Here is a 24,661-nt window from a genome sequence, read left to right as displayed (position 1 = left end):
AGGTAATGGCAGAAATGATGATACTCCTTCGAAAAAAGGGAGTTTTAATTATCCCGTACTTGGACGATCTCCTTATAAAGGCGAGGTCCAAGGAGCAGTTGTTGGTCGGAGTAGCACTATCTCGGGAAGTGCTACAACAGCACGGATGGATTCTATACATTCCAAAGTCACAGCTGGTTCCTACCACACGCCTACTGTTCCTGGGGATGGTTCTGGACACAGAACAGAAAAAAGTGTTTCTCCTGCAGGAGAAAGCCAAGGAGCTGTCATCTCTAGTCAGAGACCTCCTGAAACCAAAACAGGTATCGGTGCATCACTGCACACGAGTCCTGGGAAAAATGGTAGCTTCTTACGAAGAAAAATTCCATTCGGTAGGTTCCATACAAGAACCTTTTACTGGGACCTCTTGAACAAGTGGTCGGGATCGCATCTTCAGATGCATCGGCTGATAACCCTGTCTCCAAGGACCAGGGTATCTCTACTGTGGTGGCTGCAGAGTGCTCATCTTCAAGAGGGCCGCAGATTCGGCATACAGGACTGGGTCCTGGTAACCACGGATGCCAGCCTTCGAGGCTGGGGGGCAGTCACACAGGGAAGAAACTTCCAAGGACTTTGGTCAAGTCAGGAGTCGTCCCTACACATAAATATTCTGGAACTGAGGGCCATTTACAATGCCCTAAGTCTGGCAAGGCCTCTGCTTCAAATCCAGCCGGTACTGATCCAATCAGACAACATCACGGCAGTCGCCCATGTAAACAGACAGGGCGGCACAAGAAGCAGGATGGCGATGACAGAAGCCACAAGGATTCTCCGATGGGCGGAAAATCACGTCTTAGCACTGTCAGCAGTGTTCATTCCGGGAGTGGACAACTGGGAAGCAGACTTCCTCAGCAGACACGACCGACACCCGGGAGAGTGGGGACTTCATCCAAAAGTCTTCCAACTGTTGGTAAACCGTTGGGAAAGGCCACAGGTGGACATGATGGCGTCCCGCCTAAACAAAAAACTAGATATTGCGCCATGTCAAGGGACCCTCAGGCAATAGCTGTGGACGCTCTAGTGACACCGTGGGTGTACCAGTCGGTTTATGTATTCCCTCCTCTGCCTCTCATACCAAGGGTACTGAGAATAATAAGAAAACGAGGAGGAAGAACGATACTCATGGTTCCGGATGGGCCAAGAAGAGCTTGGTACCCAGAACTTACAGAAATAATATCAGAGGACCCATGGCCTCTACCGCTCAGACAGGATCTGCTACAGCAGGGGCCCTGTCTGTTCCAAGACTTACCGCGGCTGCGTTGGACGGCATGGCGGTTGAATTCCGGATCCTAAAGCAAAAGGGCATTCCGGAGGAAGTCATTCCTACGCTGATAAAAGCCAGGAAAGAAGTAACCGCAAACCATTATCACCGTATTTGGCGAAAATATGTTGCGTGGTGTGAGGCCAGGAAGGCCCCAACAGAGGAATTTCAGCTGGGTCGTTTTCTGCACTTCCTACAGTCGGGAGTGACTATGGGCCTAAAATTGGGTTCCATTAAGGTCCAGATTTCGGCTCTGTCGATTTTCTTCCAGAAAGAACTGGCTTCACTGCCTGAAGTTCAGACTTTTGTAAAGGGAGTGCTACATATTCAGCCCCCTTTTGTGCCTCCTGTGGCACCGTGGGATCTCAACGTGGTGTTGAGTTTCCTGAAATCACATTGGTTTGAGCCACTTAAAACTGTGGATCTGAAATATCTCACGTGGAAAGTGGTCATGTTATTGGCCTTGGCTTCGGCCAGGCGTGTGTCAGAATTGGCGGCTTTGTCATGTAAAAGCCCTTATCTGATTTTCCATATGGATAGGGCAGAATTGAGGACTCGTCCCCAGTTTCTCCCTAAGGTGGTATCAGCTTTTCACTTGAACCAACCTATTGTAGTGCCTGCGGCTACTAGGGACTTGGAAGATTCCAAGCTACTGGACGTAGTCAGGGCCTTAAAAAATTATATTTCCAGGACGGCTGGAGTCAGGAAAACTGACTCGCTTCTTATCCTGTAGGCACCCAACAAAATAGGTGCTCCTGCTTCTAAGCAGACTATTGCTCGCTGAATTTGTAGCACAATTCAGCTGGAGCATTCTGCGGCTGGATTGCCGCATCCTAAATCAGTGAAAGCCCATTCCACGAGGAAGGTGGGCTCATCTTGGGCAGCTGCCCGAGGGGTCTCGGCTTTACAACTTTGCCGAGCTGCAACTTGGTCAGGGGCAAACACGTTTGCTAAATTCTACAAATTTGATACCCTGGCTGAGGAGGACCTTGAGTTCTCTCATTCGGTGCTGCAGAGTCATCTGCACTCTCCCGCCCGTTTGGGAGCTTTGGTATAATCCCCATGGTCCTTACGGAGTTCCCAGCATCCACTAGGACGTCAGAGAAAATAAGATTTTACTCACCGGTAAATCTATTTCTCGTAGTCCGTAGTGGATGCTGGGCGCCCATCCCAAGTGCGGATTGTCTGCAATACTTGTATATAGTTATTGCCTAACTAAAGGGTTATTGTTGAGCCATCTGTTGAGAGGCTCTGTTATATTTCATACTGTTAACTGGGTATAGTATCACGAGTTATACGGTGTGATTGGTGTGGCTGGTATGAGTCTTACCCGGGATTCAAAATCCTTCCTTATTGTGTCAGCTCTTCCGGGCACAGTATCCTAACTGAGGTCTGGAGGAGGGGCATAGAGGGAGGAGCCAGTGCACACCAGATAGTACCAAATCTTTCTTATAGAGTGCCCAGTCTCCTGCGGAGCCCGTCTATTCCCCATGGTCCTTACGGAGTTCCCAGCATCCACTACGGACTACGAGAAATAGATTTACCGGTGAGTAAAAATAAGAATTTACTTACCGATAATTCTATTTCTCGTAGTCCGTAGTGGATGCTGGGGACTCCGTAAGGACCATGGGGAATAGCGGCTCCGCAGGAGACTGGGCACAAAAGTAAAGCTTTAGAACTACCTGGTGTGCACTGGCTCCTCCCCCTATGACCCTCCTCCAAGCCTCAGTTAGGATACTGTGCCCGGACGAGCGTACACAATAAGGAAGGATTTTGAATCCCGGGTAAGACTCATACCAGCCACACCAATCACACCATATAACTTGTGATCTAAACCCAGTTAACAGCATGATAACAGAGGAGCCTCTAGAAAAGATGGCTCACTACAGCAATAACCCGTTTTTTTTTTTTTTTTTTGGTAACAATAACTATGTACCAGTATTGCAGACAATCCGCACTTGGGATGGGCGCCCAGCATCCACTACGGACTACGAGAAATAGAATTATCGGTAAGTAAATTCTTATTTTCTCTAACGTCCTAAGTGGATGCTGGGGACTCCGTAAGGACCATGGGGATTATACCAAAGCTCCCAAACGGGCGGGAGAGTGCGGATGACTCTGCAGCACCAAATGAGAGAACTCCAGGTCCTCCTCAGCCAGGGTATCAAATTTGTAGAATTTTACAAACGTATTTGCTCCTGACCAAGTAGCTGCTCGGCAAAGTTGTAAAGCCGAGACCCCTCGGGCTGCCGACCAAGATGAGCCCACCTTCCTTGTGGAATGGGCTTTTACAGATTTTGGCTGTGGCAGGCCTGTCACAGAATGTGCAAGCTGAATTGTACTACAAATCCAACAAGCAATAGTCTGCTTAGAAGCAGGAGCACCCAGCTTGTTGGGTGCATACAGAATAAACAACGAGTCAGATTTTCTGACTCCAGCCGTCCTGGAAACCTATATTTCCAGGGCTCTGACAACGTCTAGCAACTTGGAGTCCTCCAAGTCCCTAGTAGCCGCAGGCACCACAATAGGTTGATTCAGGTGAAACGCTGAAAACCACCTTAGGGAGAAACTGAGGACAAGTCCTCAATTCCGCCCTGTCCGAATGGAAAATCAGATGAGGGCTTTTACAGGATAAAGCCGCCAATTCTGACACGCACCTGGCCCAGGCCAGGGCCAACAGCATGACCACTTTCCATGTGAGATATTTTAACTCCACATATTTAAGTGGTTCAAACCAATGTGACTTTTGGAACCCAAAAACTACATTTAGATCCCAAGGTGCCACTGGAGGCACAAAAGGAGGCTGTATATACAGTACCCCTTTCACAAACGTCTGAACTTCAGGGACTGAAGCTAGTTCTTTTTGGAAGAAAATTGACAGGGCCGAAATTTGAACCTTAATGGACCCCCATTTCAGGCCCATAGACACTCCTGTTTGCAGGAAATGTAGGAATCGACCTAGTTGAAAATTCCTCCGTCGGGGCCTTACTGGCCTCGCACCACGCAACATATTTTCGCCAAATGCGGTGATAATGTTTTGCGGTTATATCTTTCCTGGCTTTGATCAGGATAGGGATGACTTCATCCGGAATGCCTTTTTCCTTCAGGATCCGGCGTTCAACCGCCCTGCCGTTAAACGCAGCCGCGGTAAGTCTTGGAACAGACAGGGTCCTTGCTGGAGCAGGTCCCTTCTTAGAGGTAGAGGCCACGGATCCTCCGTGAGCATCTCTTGAAGTTACGGTTACCAAGTCCTTCTTGGCCAATCCGGAGCCACGAATATAGTGCTTACTCCTTCTCCATCTTATAATTCTCAGTACCTTGGTTATGAGAGGCAGAGGAGGGAACACATACACTGACTGGTACACCCACTGTGTTACCAGAGCGTCTACAGCTATTGCCTGAGGGTCCCTTGACCTGGCGCAATACTTGTCGAGTTTTATAAACATGTGGAAGACTTCTGGGTGAAGTCCCCACTCTCCCGGGTGGAGGTCGTGTCTGCTGAGGAAGTCTGCTTCCCAGTTGTCCACTCCCGGAATGAATACTGCTGACAGTGCTATCACATGATTTTCCGCCCAGCGAAGAATCCTTGCAGCTTCTGCCATTGCCCTTCTGCTTCTTGTGTCACCCTGTCTGTTTACGTGGGTGACTGCCGTGATGTTGTCCGAATGGATCAACTCCGGGTGACCTTGAAGCAGAGGTCTTGCTGAGCTTAGAGCATTGTAAATGGCCCTTAGCTTTAGGATATTTATGTGAAGTGATGTCTCCAGGCTTGACCATAAGCTCTGGAAATTCCTTCCCTGTGTGACTGCTCCCCAGCCTCGCAGGCTGGCATCCGTGGTCACCAGGACCCAGTCCTGAATGTGCGGCCCTCTAGAAGATGAGCACTCTGCAACCACCACAGGAGAGACACCCTTGTGCTTGGTGACAGGGTTATCCGCTGATGCATCTGAAGATGCGACCCAGACCATTTGTCCAGCAGGTCCCACTGGAAAGTTCTTGCGTGGAAACTGCCGCATGGGATTGCTTCATAGGAAGCCACCATTTTTCCCAGAACCATCTCATTGATGTACTGAGACTTGGCTCGGTTATAGGAGGTTCCCGACTAGCTCGGATAACTCCCTGACTTTCTCCTCCGGGAGAAACACCTTTTTCTGAACTGTGTCCAGGATCATCCCTAAGAACAGGAGACGAGTCGTCGGAATCAGCTGCGATTTTGGAATATTGAGAATCCAATCGTGCTGCCGCAACACTACCTGAGATAGTGCTACACCGACCTCCAACTGTTCCCTGGATCTTACCCTTATCAGGGAATCGTCCAAGTAAGGGATAACTAAAATTCCCTTCCTTCGAAGGAGTATCATCATTTCGGCCATTACCTTTGTAAAGACCCGGGGTGCCGTGGACCATCCATACGGCAGCGTCTGAAACTGATAGTGACAGTTCTGTACCATAAACCTGAGGTACCCTTGGTGAGAAGGGTAAATTGGGACATGAAGGTAAGCATCCTTGATGTCCCGAGACATCATGTAGTCCTCTTCTTCCAGGTTCGCAATCACTGCTCTGAGTGACTCAATCTTGAATTTGAACCTCTGTATGTAAGTGTTCAAAGATTTTAGATTTAGAATCGGTCTCACCGAGCCGTCCGGCTTCGGTACCACAACAGTGTGGAATAATACCCCGTTCCCTGTTGCAGGAGGGGTACCTTGATTATCACCTGCTGGGAATACAGCTTGTGAATGGCTTCCAAAACTGTCTCCCTGTCAGAAGGAGACATCGGTAAAGCCGACTTTAGGAAACGGCGAGGGGGAGACGTCTCGAATTCCAATTTGTACCCCTGAGATATCACCTGAAGGATCCAGGGTCTACTTGCGAGTGAGCCCACTGCGCGCTGAAATTCATTGAGACGGGCCCCCACCGTGCTTGATTCTGCTTGTAAAGCCCCAGCGTCATACTGAGGGCTTGGCAGAGGCGGGAGAGGGTTTCTGTTCCTGGGAACTGGCTGATTTATGCAGCCTTTTTCCTCTCCCTCTGTCACGGGGCAGAAATGAGGAACCTTTTGCCCGCTTGCCCACTAAAAGACTGCGCCTGATAATACGGCGTCTTCTCATGTTGAGAGGCGACCTGGGGTACAAACGTGGATTTCCCAGCTGTTGCCGTGGCCACCAGGTCTGAAAGACCGACCCCAAATAACTCCTCCCCTTAATAAGGCAATACTTCCAAATGCCGTTTGGAATCCGCATCACCTGACCACTGTCGTGTCAATAACCCTCTACTGGTAGAAATGGACAACGCACTTAGACTTGATGCCAGTCGGCCAATATTCCGCTGTGCATCACGCATATATAGAAATGCATCTTTTAAATGCTCTATAGGCAATAATATACTGTCCCTATCTAGGGTATCAATATTTTCAGTCAGGGAATCCGACCACGCCAACCCAGCACTGCACATTCAGGCTGAGGCGATTGCTGGTCGCAGTATAACACCAGTATGTGTGTAAATACCTTTTAGGATGCCCTCCTGCTTTCTATCAGCAGGATCCTTAAGGGCGGCCATCTCAGGAGAGGGTAGAGCCCTTGTTCTTACAAGCGTGTGAGCGCTTTATCCACCCTAGGGGGTGTTTCCCAACGCACCCTAACCTCTGGCGGGAAAGGATATAATGCCAATAACATTTTTGAAATTATCAGTTGTTATCGGGGGAAAACCACGCATCATCACACACCTCATTTAATTTCTCAGATTCAGGAAAACTACAGGTAGTTTTTCCTCACCGAACATAATACCCCTTTTTGGTGGTACTCGTATTATCAGAAATGTGTAAAACATTTTTCATTGCCTCAATCATGTAACTTGTGGCCCTACTGGAAGTCACATTTGTCTCTTCACCGTCGACACTGGAGTCAGTATCCGTGTCGGCGTCTATATCTGCCATCTGAGGTAACGGGCGCTTTAGAGCCCCTGACGGCCTATGAGACGTCTGGACAGGCACAAGCTGAGTAGCCGGCTGTCTCATGTCAACCACTGTCTTTTATACAGAGCTGACACTGTTACGTAATTCCTTCCAACAGTTCATCCACTCAGGTGTCGACCCCCTAGGGGGTGACATCACTATTACAGGCAATCTGCTCCGTCTCCACATCATTTTTCTCCTCATACATGTCGACACAAACGTACCGACATACAGCACACACACAGGGAATGCTCTGATAGAGGACAGGACCCCACTAGCCCTTTGGGGAGACAGAGGGAGAGTTTGCCAGCACACACCAGAGCGCTATATATGTACAGGGATAACCTTATATAAGTGTTTTTCCCCTTATAGCTGCTGTATCTTTAATACTGCGCGTAATTAGTGCCCCTCCCTCTCTTTTTTAACCCTTTCTGTAGTGTAGTGACTGCAGGGGAGAGCCAGGGAGCTTCCCTCCAACGGAGCTGTGAGGGAAAATGGCGCCAGTGTGCTGAGGAGATAGGCTCCGCCCCCTTATCGGCGGCCTTATCTCCCGTTTTTCTATGTATTCTGGCAGGGGTTAAATTCATCCATATAGCCCAGGAGCTATATGTGATGCATTTTTTGCCATCCAAGGTGTTTTTATTGCGTCTCAGGGCGCCCCCCCCCAGCGCCCTGCACCCTCAGTGACCGGAGTGTGAAGTGTGCTGAGAGCAATTGCGCACAGCTGCAGTGCTGTGCGCTACCTTGTTGAAGACAGGACGTCTTCTGCCGCCGATTTTCCGGACCTCTTCTGTCTTCTGGCTCTGTAAGGGGGCCGGCGGCGCGGCTCTGGGACCCATCCATGGCTGGGCCTGTGATCGTCCCTCTGGAGCTAATGTCCAGTAGCCTAAGAAGCCCAATCCACTCTGCACGCAGGTGAGTTCGCTTCTTCTCCCCTTAGTCCCTCGATGCAGTGAGCCTGTTGCCAGCAGGTCTCACTGAAAATAAAAAACCTAAAACTTTTCACTAAGCAGCTCAGGAGAGCCACCTAGTGTGCACCCTTCTCGTTCGGGCACAAAAATCTAACTGAGGCTTGGAGGAGGGTCATAGGGGGAGGAGCCAGTGCACACCAGGTAGTTCTAAAGCTTTACTTTTGTGCCCAGTCTCCTGCGGAGCCGCTATTCCCCATGGTCCTTACGGAGTCCCCAGCATCCACTTAGGACGTTAGAGAAATCTTATTTTATGTGTCATCCTTAGTTTCGTTAGTGTGTTGCGGGACAATATTTGCTTCTGTTTGTCCTCATATTTTATAATTTGCAGCCACAAGCACTGGTTTTGTTTATTACTTTGACCAAAAATAGTTTTAATTAGTCCTGGACCAGCAATCCAAGGCACCCCTGCTAGTGTCCTGAGGCACCCCAGGGTGCCTAGGCACACAGTTTGGGAACCACTGTCTTAATGGACTGACCATTAACTGAGAACCTTTTTAAGATCAAGCAATTGCTCTATAATGTATTTGTATTGAGCACGTGTCCACAAATCCTCTTGTCGCTGATGGTCAGCTCTAAACATATCTATACTACTCTGACATATCTCTATTCACTTTAACAGAATCATATATACATTATGCAGTTCCAGAATTGTTGTTACATGTCGTGCATAGTCTAAATGCTATCAGTGTACCTAAAGTGCGATCATTCTTTAGGCAATTTTGGGTCCTGCTTAGGGCACCGAGGGACACGGATTATCCTAAACCATTTTTAATTTTTATTTTTGAACAAAGGAAGTGGGGGATAGTGCCAAAAGCAGTTTCTTGCCTCTGTTCCCATGGTGTCTTAATCTATCTCTACTAAATTTAGAAATATTGGGGTCTATTTACTAAGCCTTGGATGGAGATAAAGAAGATGGAGATAAAGTACCAGCCAATCAGCTCCTAACTGTCATGTTACAGGCTGTGTTTGAAAAATGACAGTTAGTAGCTGGTTAGTTGGGACTTTAATTCCGGCTACTTTATCTCCATCCAAGGCTTAGTAAATAGATCCCAAAGTCAGGCAAATTATTCATGTGGTCACCCTATGACTAGTCACCTCCCTCTCATATCAGCAAAAACACAAGACAGTTATGCTCCTATATGGTTAAGAATCCCTACATTTCTGTTACTGTGTAATTTTTATGGTAGTAAATTGTTTTATACTCCTGCAAATATTTGTAAATATAGGGTGAGATTTTATGCCTTGTACATGATTGCCCCTTTAAAAAAACGTATGAGTTCGGCTGGCATCCCGCACTGCCGCCGATCTCTTACTTTATTACATGTCGCCAATTATCTACTAACCTTTGCTTTAAAGTGTCATCTTTATGATTAGTATTTAATATATGGGGGGGCTTGGACTACACACCTTAAATCCAAAAATACTGTAATGAGTGGTGCTATCATTTATTTATTATTTATTTATTAGCAGTTTCTTATATAGCGCAGCATATTCCGTTGTGCTTTACAATTAGAACAACAGTTATAGAACAAAACTGGGCAAAGACAGACATAGCGGTAGGAAGGCCCTGCTCGCAAGCTTACAATCTATAGGGAAATAGGCATTGATGTAACTGGATAGGCAGAGGGGATGTAACTGGATAGGGATGATGAGACTTGTAGTTCCACACAGAAAGAAAAAATGCAGATGCACTATGCACTGCTTATCAGGATAATTATAACTCTGTATTTAATATACAGTATAAGGATTTTTTCAAATGTTTGCACAAAATTATATAGAATTGAATATGAAATTATATTATACAGGTTGAGTATCCCATATCCAAATATTCCGAAATATGGAATATTCCGAAATACAGACTTTTTTGAGTGAGATAGTGAAACCTTTGTTTTTTGATGGCTCAATGTACACAAACTTTGTTTAATACACAAAGTTATTAAAAATATTGTATTAAATGACCTTCAGGCTGTGTGTATAAGGTGTATATGAATCATAAATGAATTGTGTGAATGTAGACACACTTTGTTTAATGCACAAAGTTATAAAAAATATTGGCTAAAATTACCTTCAGGCTGTGTGTATAAGGTGTATATGAAACATAAATGATTTAACAATGAGTTGTATCACACACAATGAGTTTAATATACGGTGCTCCAGCCAATCAGCTCCCAACTGTAATTTTTCAAACACAGGACAGTTAGGAGCTAATTGGCCGGAGCACCATATATAAAAATAAAGGAGGTGTGGCTTTGCAGGAAAAGACTACCTTACACCCCAGTTGTGCCCTGACACTATATACTATGGCCCACACAATAATGACCCTTACACATTATGCCCTACCGTTATGCCCCATCACCGTAATAAGCCCCATACGCTAATGCCCCTTAAACATTATGCCCCTGACACCATAATATGCGCCACACAGTAATGCCCCTGACACCATAATATGCCCCACACAGTAATGCCATTGACACCATTATGCCACTGACACCATAATATACACATAAATGCCCCTTAAATTAAATGGAACACAGCAGGACAGGCTACTTAGTTTTAAAGGGTCTGCTCGTTATCAGGGGTTGGTGCCCGCAGCGCCATCTCCCCCCTCTTCTGGCCGCCAGCGTTTAAGCGCCATCTGGGTATCGCTGTGATTGCCTGTGTCTATTCCCTGTTACTAGAGGTCCAGTAGGACCTCTAGCATGTCTCCTCCCAGGCGGTGGCCATTTTGGCAGGGACATTTTTAGTTGTATTACACGCGGGCGGCACAGCTTGCCTGACCCTAGAAAAGGCCCTGTCCACGACACAACTATCCTTATTATTATCGACACAAAAAAATCCACCTATAGTCCCCTGACACTGCAATGAGACAGGTCTATATGCGCCCATACACTCAAAGAGAAATACAGCCAAGATTCATCTGACTTGGCTGGAGGGGCACAAAAATGTGTAAATTGGGTGCTCTGATGGGGACATGCACTTAGCTGCATTAAGCCCAACCCCCTTTTAATACACCTGCTAATAGTAACATTATGTCTGTGAGGAGGACAGAGCTCCGATTGTCAGCCAGTGCCACCCACTGTAACGATGGAGACAAAGTTGTCACCAACTCAGAAAAAAACCTCATCCATAAGGGGGGTTCTGGGTAATCAGAAAACTGCTCTGTGTGTGCTGTGTCCTGTGCCCTATGTGTCTCCTTTTTGTGTTATTCTCTACAAAACTTTAGTCACAGACTAAGAGGGTTAATTAGAGATGAACGCAGATCACTGCATATGCTGAGGTCTGCCCAGCACAGGGCAAGGCTGCCCAGCATGTGTGGGGCCGCCTCCCGATGTGTTCGTAATCTAATTGCGAATGCATTGGATCTAAGGTTGTCCCCTGACATTGCGCCTGGCAGTCAGCGAGCATTTTTTTTTTCCGGACCGTCTGCGTGTGACTTCATGCAGCCACCCCGAAAATGGTCCCGGCCCGCCCCCATTTTCCCAGCGCCACCCCTGCAACACCAAAACTCTTCCCCCCGCAACAGCCTCGCCTGTCAATCACATTGCGGTCGCATCCATCGGGGATGTGACCGCAATGTATATGGCCACGCAGCCGCTGTGTGGCCACTGCAAACTGCGCTGTGGGCCGCTGCGGCCCGCTGCGGCCGATCTCAGTTTTTTTTTAAAGTGGCAATCATTTACAAGGCATGGTTTTGCTTTGTAAATGATTGCCATTTAAAAACAAAAAAAGACTCAGAGATCGTCCGGCATCCCTCACCTCCGGAGAATTCGGATTCTATTACATATTTCCCAATGTGTTGTTTGTTTATTTTTTTAAATAGACAGAAAAGTAAATTTTCTGCATTTAGTCAATCCTGGCAGATTTCAAAATGCATTTGATATGGCCATATTGGTATAACTTTAATATCTACAATAATAATAATAATAATAATAATAATAATAATATTTAATGTCTACAATAATATTACTGTAGTGGGGAGAGTGCAAGATGAAGTTGAGTTGAGATTTAACTATGTCATCCTAGGAAATTATACTCAGAAAATAGTTATTTCCTGTAGACTTAATGGCAAATACAAACAGACATATATAGGAATATTAGAGCTCATCGTATCTCTGTATAGGTGGCTGATGAAGCCATACAATATAACAACGTCTGTGTACACCACAGGTTGCGTGGACTTTCTGGCCAATCCAGCCATGGCATTTGTGCGACTTAGCGAGGCTGTGCTGCTTGAGTCTGTGCTAGAAGTGCCAGTTCCAGTGCGTTTCCTGTTTGTTTTACTTGGTCCCATGCAGGCTAACATGGATTACCATGAGATTGGGCGTTCCATTTCTACCCTCATGTCAGACACAGTAAGTACATCTGGCTCATTCTGCCTGTACAGTATCGCATGCATTGTGCCTTTTGTCTTGTGACATACACAGCATTTTCTATATGTATCAATTATTATTTGTAGTATTTGCAAAAAGGACAAAATATGATTCATTTTTTTAACCAAACTTTGGTATAAAATAGTTGCTTTTTCTTGGGTGTTATTTACTTGCCATTTCCAATATCTTGTTTTGTACAGCCACGTCTAATGGAAGGAGTTTAAGGAAATGGCACATTGCCAGTTGATAAAGGTAGTAGCTCACATGGGGTGTGGATGATTAGATCTGCACTAAAAAGGTCTACTGTCAATAGGTCGACCCCAAATGGTCGACATGCAAAAGGTCAAGAGGTCAACATGGAATAGGTAGACAGTAAAAAAGGTCGACGGTTTCAAAAGCTCGACATGGAAATGGTCAACACAAAAAAGTTAGACTTTTTATTTTTAATTGGGTGTTTTGTCACTTTTCTACCACAAAAAAGCACCATTAATGTACTGCATGCCCTCGCATGGCTCGTGTCACAAGATTATTATTCACAATCATAGTCCACGGGGATGGTCAAGTATGAAAAAGTTGAAAAGAACAAAAACTTGTGTCGACCATTGTCATGTTGACATTTTAAACCTGTCAAACTTTTGTACTGTCTACCTTTTACATATTGCCCTTTTGACCATGTCGACCTAATGCATGTTGACCCTTAGTGGTCGATCTATTGACTGTCCACCTATAGACCGGATACCGCTCACATACAGTTCTTCCCTGGTAAATAAACTTTTAAATCTCCATTTATGAATAACACAATGGGGGCAGATGTATTAACCTGTAGAGGGCATAGGGTGGTGATAAACCAGTGATAAATGCAAGGTGATAAATGCACCAGCCAATCAGCTCCCATATGTAAATTATCAGGAGCTGATTGGCTGGTGCATGTATTGCCTTGCACTTATCACTGGTTTATCACTTCCTAATGCCTTCTCCAGGTTAATAGATCTGCCCCAATATATGCTATTATGTTGCAGCAATCAGTTTAATAATATTTGGTAATATAAGTCATCACAGTAAAGGGCAAGGTTATATTGTATCTTTTTAACCCACATTTCATACATGACCAGGGGCAAGTGTTGCCTTGCCATTTCTCAATGAGAAGTACTTTATGAATGTTGGAAAATAGGCACCCTAAGTTAGAGGTTCCTGGTGTAAAAAAAAAAAACAAGATGGTTTGGGGAAAATGTGACATATCATGTACAGAGAATTCCTCTTTCCAGTGAAATAACCACTTTTTGTTTCACAATTGTCTGTTCAGATCATTGTGGTCGGCTGAGCCCTCTGTGACCTTCCAGATATACAGTAAACAAATACAGCGTTGTATGCAGAGGACCTGTGGAGGATTTTACCCCTGCAGCCCCTTCTGTAAAATCCACCACTACAGCCCATTAAGCCACCACTGGCAGCTGGCAGGCTTTATATTGGAAGCAATTTCTGCTAGTTACACACTTGACTGTCAGTCCCAAGGGGGAGGAGTTTTTCCTCCTGGGGACTGCCATTAGCAGAAAGCGCTTCCAGCGGGAAGCCGCTTCTGCATAAAGTATGCCAGCGCCACCTGGCTTCTTGGGGCTGCAGTTGATTCAGTTGTCCCTAGAAGCTGAGTATTGTGTGCATGCATATTTCATTCCTATCAGGAGTCTCCCCAAAATCCCTTTTTCATTGAAATCCAAGAAGGCCAAATACATTGGTAAAAAGAGGACTAGAGGCTTTTGGATGCATGACTGCTCAGACAGTGGTCTTCAAAGGGCATGGGTCTCACAGAAATTTTGGTTAAGGAGGATTAATAGAAATGCCTAACTTGTAAATATTAATGAAAACTGAAGCAGATAAAATGAGGGTAGGTTAAATGTAGGGAACATTACCTGATGAGCCAGGCTATAGAGATTGCTACAGCTTAACCAAATGGAGAGGGACAGAGCAACTACTGGGTAAGAGTGAGCCTCTAAAGGCCAGTGAGGGAGTCAAAGAATCTAAAATGGTGGAGGAGACACTGTTTCTATGATACCCCAAAGCCAGGCCCCAGGGAATAGTGCCACTGTCTACAGTGGGACAAATGAGCAGTGTAAAAATGCCCAATCCACCAACAAGTCTCAAGTGCACAGTGACAAATATTTTGGAAGGCTTGTTTATTAGAAATGTCTTCAAGGAAAAATTAATTTCTTGTTCCAAGCTGCCAGATCCATTTTAATAGTGGTAATTAACAGGGGCGTAACCAGAACTTTGTGGGCACTATAGCAACATATTGAAGGGGCCCCTATCCCAATGATTCTAAACAGACACCTCTCCGCATCAGTTATTAATTTTATGCCCCCTAACAGTGCCCTAGTTCATTTTCTGAACCATAGTAATACCCTAGTTAATATTATGCCTCATAGTTGTGCCCTAGTTTATTTTATGAACTATTGGAGTTCCCGTGTTTACATTATGTCACATTGTAAGGCTGCCAGTACACATTATGCCACACAGTATCCCCAATTCACATTATGTCATACTGTGCCCCCAGTTCATATTATGCAACACGAAAGTGCATTCACTTCATTTTGTGCCACAGTTCATACTGTGCCACATTACAGTGCCCTCCAGTTCAAATTATGCTACATTATAGTGCCCCAGTTCTTATTATGTAACATTATAGGGCCCTCCACATTACAATGAGTAGATCAGATTGTGACACATTACTGTGCCCTCCAGTTAATATTGTCCACCGTTACAGTGACCTCCAGTTTAAATTATGACACAATATAGTGCCCCCTTGCCATTATATCATCACTGTAAACTCCTCTCACTGAAAATATAATGTCACACAATTCAGACTGGGCAATGGATCAGACCCAACTGTTTTGCAGACAAATCTGAGAAATTGGTATGCAACTTTATAACCTGGGTCCAGGTCCCCATAGGCCTCTGGGCCCCATAGCAACAGCACCCCTTGCACTCACTGTAGTTATGCCCATGGTAATTATAAAGACTTGTAAGTCTTATAGAACAATTTTTTTGTAATAGGGATCAGGGTTGGACTGGCCCACGGGGGTAAAGGGAAAATCACTGCTGAGCCCCACTGCCTGATGCCCTACCCCCTCCTCTAGATGTCATGCTCCAGACTATGCTCTCGAATTGTACATTGTTACTCTATTAAGGCCCATACACACTAGCCGAGGCCCCGCCTATGCCGATATTGGCAGTTGCGGGGACCCGGAGGGGTGCCGGCATTGGCAAGTGCACACACACGTGCCGATGCCAGCGGGGAAGGGAGCGGCGGCAGGGGAAACGTCACCCACGCTGCATTTGCAGCATGGCTGTCATTAATGAGGACCTCCCTCATCTGTACTTGTTCAGATGAGGGCGGGGATCATTAACGATGCGCGGGAGCGCACATCGTTAACGACATTGAGTGTACACACTGGACGAGATTGGCCCTTCTGAGCGAGATCTTTTACTTTCTCGTCTAGTGTGTATGGGGCTTTAGAGGGTCAGTTACCTGGTGGAGCAACACTACTGATAAACATGGGTTCTTGGTTCACTCTATAGAAACTACAGAAATTTTTTCCAAATGGTTAGATGAGCATCTCTTTTAGCTGGCCACACCTCCTTTGAATGACTATACCCTTTAAGAATGGGCCCCTACCATTGCATTCCCCAGTGGGCCCTTCATGCCCCAGCCGACACTGATAGGTAACCAGACAATTTTCTTGTTATAGGCATAGGTGATTCTAAAATAAGTGCAAGGTGTGCGGTGCTCATGGGCCGCTGGGTTCAGGGGGCCCACATCGCACACCCTGCACCCATATATTATACTTATCCCCTGTGGAGTCCCGCACTGCAGACACAAATCACTTGGAAAATAGTCGCTACCTCCATTTTCGAGTGATTTGTGCATGCGATCTGGGGGCCATGTTCCCGGCATGTTACCTGCGCATGCCCAATTTAGCTGCCAGAGAGGAGGCGGCCACAACAGAGGCTGTGCGCAGGCCCTCTGCTCTCTTAAAATGCCCCTAGTTATATGGATAAGAAAAGTCATTAGGGCCAGGAGCAGAAACAGATTTGTATGTCTTTTATTATCAATTATTATTGGGGCATTCATTAATTTCACTGTAGGGTGTTTTCAGTCAGCCAAATAACTGTAAATTTTAACTTAAAAACCAAATGGTAAGGAGGCCTGTTATGGCAATTTGTAAAGACCACTGTAAATGTACTGGAATCCTGCCAAAATTTCCTGGGGTTCTGCAGTTGAGCAACCTTGGGTTTGATCACTAATGACATTGTGTGTTTGGCGCTAACAAAGTCTACTCGCTAGTAAAGAGTCAGCTTCATGGCTCTGCCACTTCAAGGATTTAGCTGAAGCAGATTGTAAAAACGTCAGCAAGTATACCTGTCTCTTTTTATTTTTTCTTAGTCTGACTGTAGCCTGAAACAACATGCACAAAAGTTAAATAGCTACTGAGCTAAGAGCCAAATGAACAATTATTATAGTGATAAAATATTGTAAAAACTATACTTTCCTAGTCATAGAATCAAGAAGTATAATAATCCATATCAGTAATTGTCTCTAGAGCCTGCTACAAAATTACTAGTTAGAACATTTGAGATTACAGCTGTATGTATGACCAACAAAGAAATAACTTCAATTATCATGTAGGTTAGCTGTGGAAGTTAATATGATATTATTAACCTTCTGACATGGTTGGAAAAGGTGAATAGAACTGCATAGGGAAATCACACCCTGAGACATCTTCAGTCTTATAGGAGAACTGTAAATTTCAGAGCCCATAAAAGGGAAATGTGACAGTATGCGATTATTGCTCCCTGCTGAGTTTTTTTTTTTTTTCAATTAATAGATTTAATTACAGTTATTTCACAAGAACAGGACATATATCAACTTGTAAGGAAACGATAAAGCCACCAGCAATTATTGGGTGATTATTAGGCTGTGCTGACGAATATAACTCTGCAGGAATGAAGACCAAAACGTTTGCAGTAATTTGATGAAGCTATAGGATGGAACTAGTGTCTTTGCTCTTAGAAAATGTAAAGCTGCACTTTAATCCACTAGGTTACTTTTGGCTATATCATATAATCAGGCCGACATATCCAAACTGCAAACACACAATTCTCATTTATTCTCCATAACAAGTGTGTCCTGTGTAATTCAACAGTAACCCAAGACCGATGTGTTAATTAATGGTTAATCATTTAGCATTACTGCATGCACAGTGATTCCATCACTAGATCATGACATATACTGTAATTATCTAGATTAGACTAGATAATGTGTGCCAAGTATATGTTATATAGTTACTCATGTACACTGGCGTCTAGCTGTCAAGACCTCGCTGCATAACTGACATTAACTGGTTCCTTCAATTCAAAGGTCTTATACCTGTTATTATGATGGTTTGGTATTAATTTTTCCAGGCACCCTGCTAATGGACAGCCAGCTATTTATAGGTCATGTGCAGGCCTCTTAAATCAGAAATGAAAACAGACCATACTGTTATAGAAGCTTTGAGACGCAGGTCAACAATCACTATGTCCACAGTGTGTTGTCATACAGATTGGCATTATGTTTATTAAAATTGTGTACATGTCTGCTTATCCTCTTATATGAGTGACCAGTCAGTCAGGAATAATCCACTGTCTGGAGGACCATGTGGACATATTATGTTGGTGCGCTGATGTTATATACTCCTAAGTCAATGTATTGAACAAAGTCAATATATAATTTTGCAGTGAGGACAAAGATGTATCTGCAAATGTAATGTTACAGGACATTCCAAGTATATTTCACATTTTTATTTCTTATCTCTACTGCATAGACTTATTGGGCCTCTTAAAAGTCTTGTGAAAACCTTTGCCTCGTGCAGTCACAAGTTGAGGTGCTTCTTGCTGGCCTCATTTGGCCATTAGGGTGATGGACACCTCTGCCTATTTATGGCCAAACAGTGGTCAATCCGAAGCTCAGCCCAAAACCTGAGTGATAGGATTTGTGGCCAATTCAGCCAGTTAGGACTGGAGGAGACCCAGCGATTTGGTGCATGGGCCAAGCAGCTGAGTATATTTGGCCTCATAGTGTGGTTGAAAGTTGGTTGAATGGTGACCGTATACACATACCAATAGCAGTCACCTTCAACCCACTTTACATCTCCACATTGTCAGAACATCAATATAACAAGTATTCATTTGAGTTATGAAATAATGATGACTTCTTATATCCATCTATGAAGGTATTTCATGAAGTCGCATACATGGCAGCTGAACGCCAGGATCTCCTGAATGCCATCAATGAGTTTCTTGATTGCAGTATGGTCCTACCCCCTTGCGAGATGCAGGGCAAGGATCTTCTCCGTTCTATTGCCACCTTCCAGAAGGACCTTCTGAGGAAAAGAAAGGAACGGGAACAGCGACGATCCACTAGGGAAAATGAAGCTCCCAAACTTAAAGGACAACAGACAGGTAAGAATATTAATCTTAATTAGGTGGACTTCTTAAGTTGCAAATGAGTCTATTTAGCTGTTATTTAATTGCATCTGGTTCCTAAAGCACTCATGTAGGTTTCTATTTATGATGTGAGGGTTGTTCAATAAGTAAGGTAACAAGACCTCTTATGTGTGTAATGTTCTCTATTTCATTCTAATTTCCCACCAGAGCAGGTCAGTCGTACTGTCCCAACATCAGATGAAAGATGGCGGGGATGGCAGAAGTATGGTCAAACATTGAGATGCGTAGTGTGATCAAATTTCGGCATATAAAGGGCACACCAGTAGATGAAATTCATCGCCAACTTCTCGAAGTAAACGTTGATAACGTCATGTCACGGAATCAGTTTTGGTGCACTGCCTTTGGTGGATGTGCTTGGCCGGCTGGATCCTAAACGTCTGTCTTGCTGGTATCAAAGGCAACACACCAAACCCAAACCTGTTTAAGTGACATGATGTTATTACTGTACACCTCCACAAGTTGGCAATGAATTGCAGCTGCTGATATGCCCTTCAGACACAGAAATATGACGACACTACACACCTCTATGTTTGAGGATGTTTTCACCAGCCCCACCATCGTTCAACTTATATGAGTCGCAGTCTAATGGTCGATATGAGGTGCAGTCTATTGGCCGTGAGGGGAAGCAGTGGTCTACCTGCTCTGGCCTGGTGGGAAATTACAATGAAATAGAGAACATTACACACCTGAGAGGTCTTTTTACCTTACTTATTGAAGCACCCTCGAACATTTGTATCCTCATTTAGGGATGTCACAACTTATACTTTATATATTTGCATGAGAGATTATTAGATATGTCCTCTTATGATCTCCATATTGTACAATTATCACCACATCACATGTTCTACTTCCAGTAGCCAATCTAATAAAACCTGATAATGATGATGAAGATGATGACGATGATGATGAAGACAGCGAGTTAGATCCATTGGAACGCTCAGGTTTTCTGTTTGGAGGTCTAGTACGGGATATACGCCGGCGATACGTGAGATACTGGAGTGATATCAAAGATGGTCTTAACAGCCAGTGTTTTGCAGCCGCTCTCTTCATCTACTTTGCAGCTTTGTCTCCAGCCATCACCTTTGGTGGTCTCTTAGGTAACATTGTGTTTTCTTTTCTATTGGTGGTCTCTTGAGTGGGGATTTCACCCTGCTTTGGTGCCCCGGACAGTTCAAGGAGGCCAAAGAGCAGTAACAAATACCGCACCCTCCAACTTCGTTAAACAAGAAAAAGGTACAATTTCTGAAAAGGGGCGTGGCCCCAGTCAAAGAAGGCATGGCAACGGGCAAAGGGGGCATGGCCACGCGGTGCTGCCATAGGAAAGTATAGGATACGGAAGAATCAGAAATTGGTACATGGCCCCTTTTGGCTGGTACAGATCATAAAAACGGTACTGTACCAGCCAAATAGGTACAGTAGGAGGGTATGAAATACTTGTCAAGTATGTTACTTGCAGCATAGTGCTGGCTCTGTACATACAAGTAACCTACACCAGGAACAACTATTTCGTTTTCTTGTAAAGGTGGATGAACAATCTTGTCTTTTTATTAAAAGATTTCCAGAACATCAACTGAACTCTAGTATACTGTACTTCTGGGATAATCCACCCCCCATCCCAGGCTATTGACTAGTGTCAGTCATGAAACTGCCTTTGTGGCAGACTTGTTTTTACTGCTTTTGGCTGTTTACACATCACACTTGACAAGATAGACAATCAGAGCAGAACATTTCATTAACCTGCTGAGGTCGTAAAACTCTTGTTTCTCATTATTACTTGTACTGCATAAAGTTAAAGCACACTGAGATATACAGAAGGGTGTACAGCTTTAGTGTATATAGGGCCTGATTCATGTTTAGCTGGAATTGCACAGTTGCAAGGAAGCGGCTGTGCAGTTCCGACTAATTAAAATGCTAATGTAGCAGGAGGCGTCTGTAGGAGATAGATGCCTCTTGTTACCATTAGCGAAGATCTGAGTGCTGCACCTGAGGACGTAGCCTCAGATCACGATGGTTGTGATTCACAATGGTTACAGGCACCAGCCACATAACCTGAAGCTTACTCAGACTGGCCTTAGAATCCGAGCACTGAGGTCCAGGAAGTTTGTGTCCGACGATGCAGACCCCGGACCTGTCACACCTTAAAAATGGGCGGCGATGCCCCGCTTTGAGTGGTAACCAGAAAAAAAATTCACTAAGAAAAAAATCTACACTGTCATACATGTCATAAAGAATGATTCATCATATATCACAAATGCTAACCACAAAAGAATGCATATGAAATAAGCCCACAAGTAAACTGCACACAGAAAAACCCCCACTGTCATAATGCAATTACCCTGTGGGCTTTTTTCCATGTGGGTTTGTTTTCATAGAACCGTTTTCAGAAATGGTGCCGGGTGCCGACCCTCAAACGTTGATGGGACTGCAAGTGACATCGCAAGGCCCATCCTGCACATGCACAGAATTGGTCTTGCGTCTGCGCAGTCCCCATACATTGGGTTTGCATACAAATATGAATAGAGCAGAGCTATGCTTAATGCATAACTTGCATGTCATCATCAGCTTTATATTTGAATTGCCTCCAAGACATTTTACTAATTGTGGGCCTAATTTAGAGATGTACGCAGATGCAAATCTTTATGCAGTGGCTATGTGAAAATATGCTATTGTCGCAGGCGCCTGGATTTGTAGTGAGACACCCACCAGCGGCTTTGCTAATCTCAGTTGCTGCGTACAAAGACACATCGCAGATCAAGCGATTAAGGTCCTAATTAGAGGGCTCTAATCAGATAGCTGCCGCCCATAGACAGTGAAAACCCGCCCCGTGCAAGTGTACGAATGCATGCGTGCGCCATGCGAAAACTTCGCCAGACAGCGGACACCTTCAAATCCGTTCACAACTTACCATCGAATGATTTTTCCATTCTGTGCAGTCTGAGAGTAGCCCAGGACTTACTCCTACACTGCGATACAAACAGGCTGATCGGGCCGGAGCTGACATCACACATCCGCCCTGAAAACGTTTGGGAACGCCTGTGTTTTTACCCGACACTCCCAGAAAACGTTCAGTTACCACCCACAAATGTCCGCTTCCTGTCAATCCCTTGCGCACGCCTAGCAATCGAAAAAATCACAGGATTCTTCCACAGTTTGGCTTTGCATGAGCAGCCTATCGATAATCGGCCGCTGTGTGAATTCGCACAACAGCGCATGGGATAGCCTCAGACACGCCTCAAAATGGTTGTGACATGACGCCACGTTACCTCCCCAAAATTTTCCCTGTCACTTTGCGAATAAATCCTCTCTGCGACCACCTTCGCAACACCATTGAGGCACATGCGCAGTGTAGCTTAGATGCATCTGCAGTGGCAAAGAAATGTAGTACTGCGTCTGTGTACTAAATCGTCATTGCATACAACTCTGAATCAGGTCATGTGATTTCGGTGTGAACGGTGTGTACACATGGTGAGATTTTTGCTTGCGATTTTGACTATATAGTCAAAATTGCAAGAAAAGTTAGTGCAGATCGCAGAGTGAAAGTCACCTTGCGATCCCGATGCGCGGTCCCGCGAGGTCGGTCTTGCAAACCTAGATAGACTGTGCAGACAAATCAATCTTGACTCTCTAGTATAAAAGTATAGTCAAAATTTACACTTAGCCAAAATCGAACATAGCCAGTATCGCAAGCACAGTCATCTAGGCTTGCAATACCGACCACAGTCCCAATCGCATAGTGAGAATCGGGCATAGCTGAAATCTCACAGTGTGTACACACCTTTAGCTTGGCTCTTGTTTTGTTAACCATTTTGGGCACATGGTGAAAAATAACTTTTGTTTACATTTCCAGGAGAGAAGACACAAGGGTTGATGGGCGTGTCCGAGCTGATAGTGTCCACCTCCGTGCTGGGGGTCATCTTTTCCCTTCTTGCTGCTCAGCCATTGCTTATTATTGGATTTTCTGGTCCTCTTCTTGTCTTTGAAGAAGCATTTTTTAAGGTGTGAAAGAATAAAATTCAAAGCTTATGTAAAAACACACTATTAGAATAATCGTGCGCAGTGTTGAACTGGAGCGTGTAGGGCTCACCGGGGAAATGCGTTACAAGGTCTGGAGATCACCCTTCTCGTTTCTTTCTCATCTCTTCTTCCACCCATCCTCCCTCCCTCTAAAACAAATGCCAGATAAGTATGTAAAGTACTCCTCACTGCAGTATGAGGGGGGGAGTAGTGCATAGGTAGGAGCAGCACACACTAGAGGAAAACTTCTTTATATTACCAGTTATTTATATAGTGCACACACATTCAATGTTATGGTGTTTTAGGTTGGCTGTTTGTCACAGAAACTGTTGCAACATGTATTGAGAGCCTTTATGTATACATTGTGTATAAATATATTTATATTAAACAATTAGATTATTCATGAAGGAAAGCTGTTGTTTTTTAAATGCAAGGAAAGGTCCTGCCCTTTTATTGCTGGAGGAGCTTATCTATCTTACAACATTTCGGAATGCAGAAATGTGGGAGATGACTGTACAGGAAACATCCATTCTTATGGTTTGGATTTTTGCAGCCTCATAGCTGTGACATGATACACAAGGGGCATGGCTCATTCTGTCACTGTAGTGATGAGTCTTAGCTATTATCAGTAGCTGTTTAGTCATTGAGTGTAAGCTTTGGCAAATGTATTTGGGTATTTGGGATGTAGAGTGGAGGGAATACTCCCATCACAATAGTTTTGTAGGCTTCTGTTTGACAAAGCTTGTTTTTACATGGAGCACTTGTTCTTCTACATAGAATCTGCTCACCTGCTGCTGTATCTACTGTATAGAGAATAGAGATGTTATGTGTGTAATAGCCAATTCTCAAACTGCTCCAGGAATTCCAGGTTTCATAGTAATGTGTCTTCTTTGTGTCAGTTCTGCCAGCTTCAGGACATAGAGTACCTTACTGGCCGGGTGTGGATTGGGTTCTGGCTGCTCCTGTTTGTCCTGGGGATGGTTGCAGCCGAGGGGAGTTTCCTGGTCCGTTACATCTCTCCATTCACACAGGAGATCTTTGCTTTCCTCATCTCTCTCATCTTTATCAATGAGACTTTCTACAAGTTATATAAGGTATGCGTGACTATCACTTAGGGGCATATTCATCAAGAAAAAAATTGTGCAATGAGAATTTTAAGTTTTAAATTATCATTGCATTCTCTAACAATATGTTTTCAGGATTCATCATGGTCCCATCATAAAATTATCACTCCCCAAAAAGTGGACTTTTTGCAAAGTCAGTTTTTCGTGAAGGGATAATTTTCCCCTGTGGCTGCCCTGCTGCAGAATGGATCACTGCAGTCAGCACCTTATTGCTGGGTCACGCCGTTCTGCAGACGCGCCACCTACCCCCCCACTCCACCATCTGGAACATCATTGCAGCTGCCAGAGATCGCGTTGCAGCCGCGGCTATTCTCCTCCCCCCTACCCTTGCTGCACAAGCTGCTGTGGTCCAGCCACATTGCAGAGTTTCTTGGTAATCTGTATGATATTGT

General features: G+C 44.7%; 1 protein-coding gene across 3 annotated transcripts in view; it reads left to right on the top strand.

The window, feature by feature from the left end:
* Positions 1 to 24,661, top strand: part of SLC4A3 (solute carrier family 4 member 3) — a 65,623-nt gene that overhangs the window by 24,233 nt on the left and 16,729 nt on the right. For 2 of the 3 annotated variants that reach the window (XM_063933795.1, XM_063933793.1), the window contains 5 exons: positions 12,389 to 12,573; positions 18,858 to 19,086; positions 19,986 to 20,228; positions 22,979 to 23,127; positions 24,045 to 24,239. In XM_063933795.1, the coding sequence (XP_063789865.1) occupies positions 12,389 to 12,573; positions 18,858 to 19,086; positions 19,986 to 20,228; positions 22,979 to 23,127; positions 24,045 to 24,239 (1,001 nt within the window). The remainder of the gene's footprint in view (positions 1 to 12,388; positions 12,574 to 18,857; positions 19,087 to 19,985; positions 20,229 to 22,978; positions 23,128 to 24,044; positions 24,240 to 24,661) is intronic. The other variant, XM_063933794.1, reaches the window with a different exon arrangement.

Source organism: Pseudophryne corroboree, chromosome 7 (assembly GCF_028390025.1).
Source record: "Pseudophryne corroboree isolate aPseCor3 chromosome 7, aPseCor3.hap2, whole genome shotgun sequence".
Taxonomy (NCBI): Eukaryota; Metazoa; Chordata; class Amphibia; order Anura; family Myobatrachidae; genus Pseudophryne; species Pseudophryne corroboree.
Note: the sequence above shows the minus strand (reverse complement) of the source record. Positions and strands in the feature narration are given on the sequence as shown.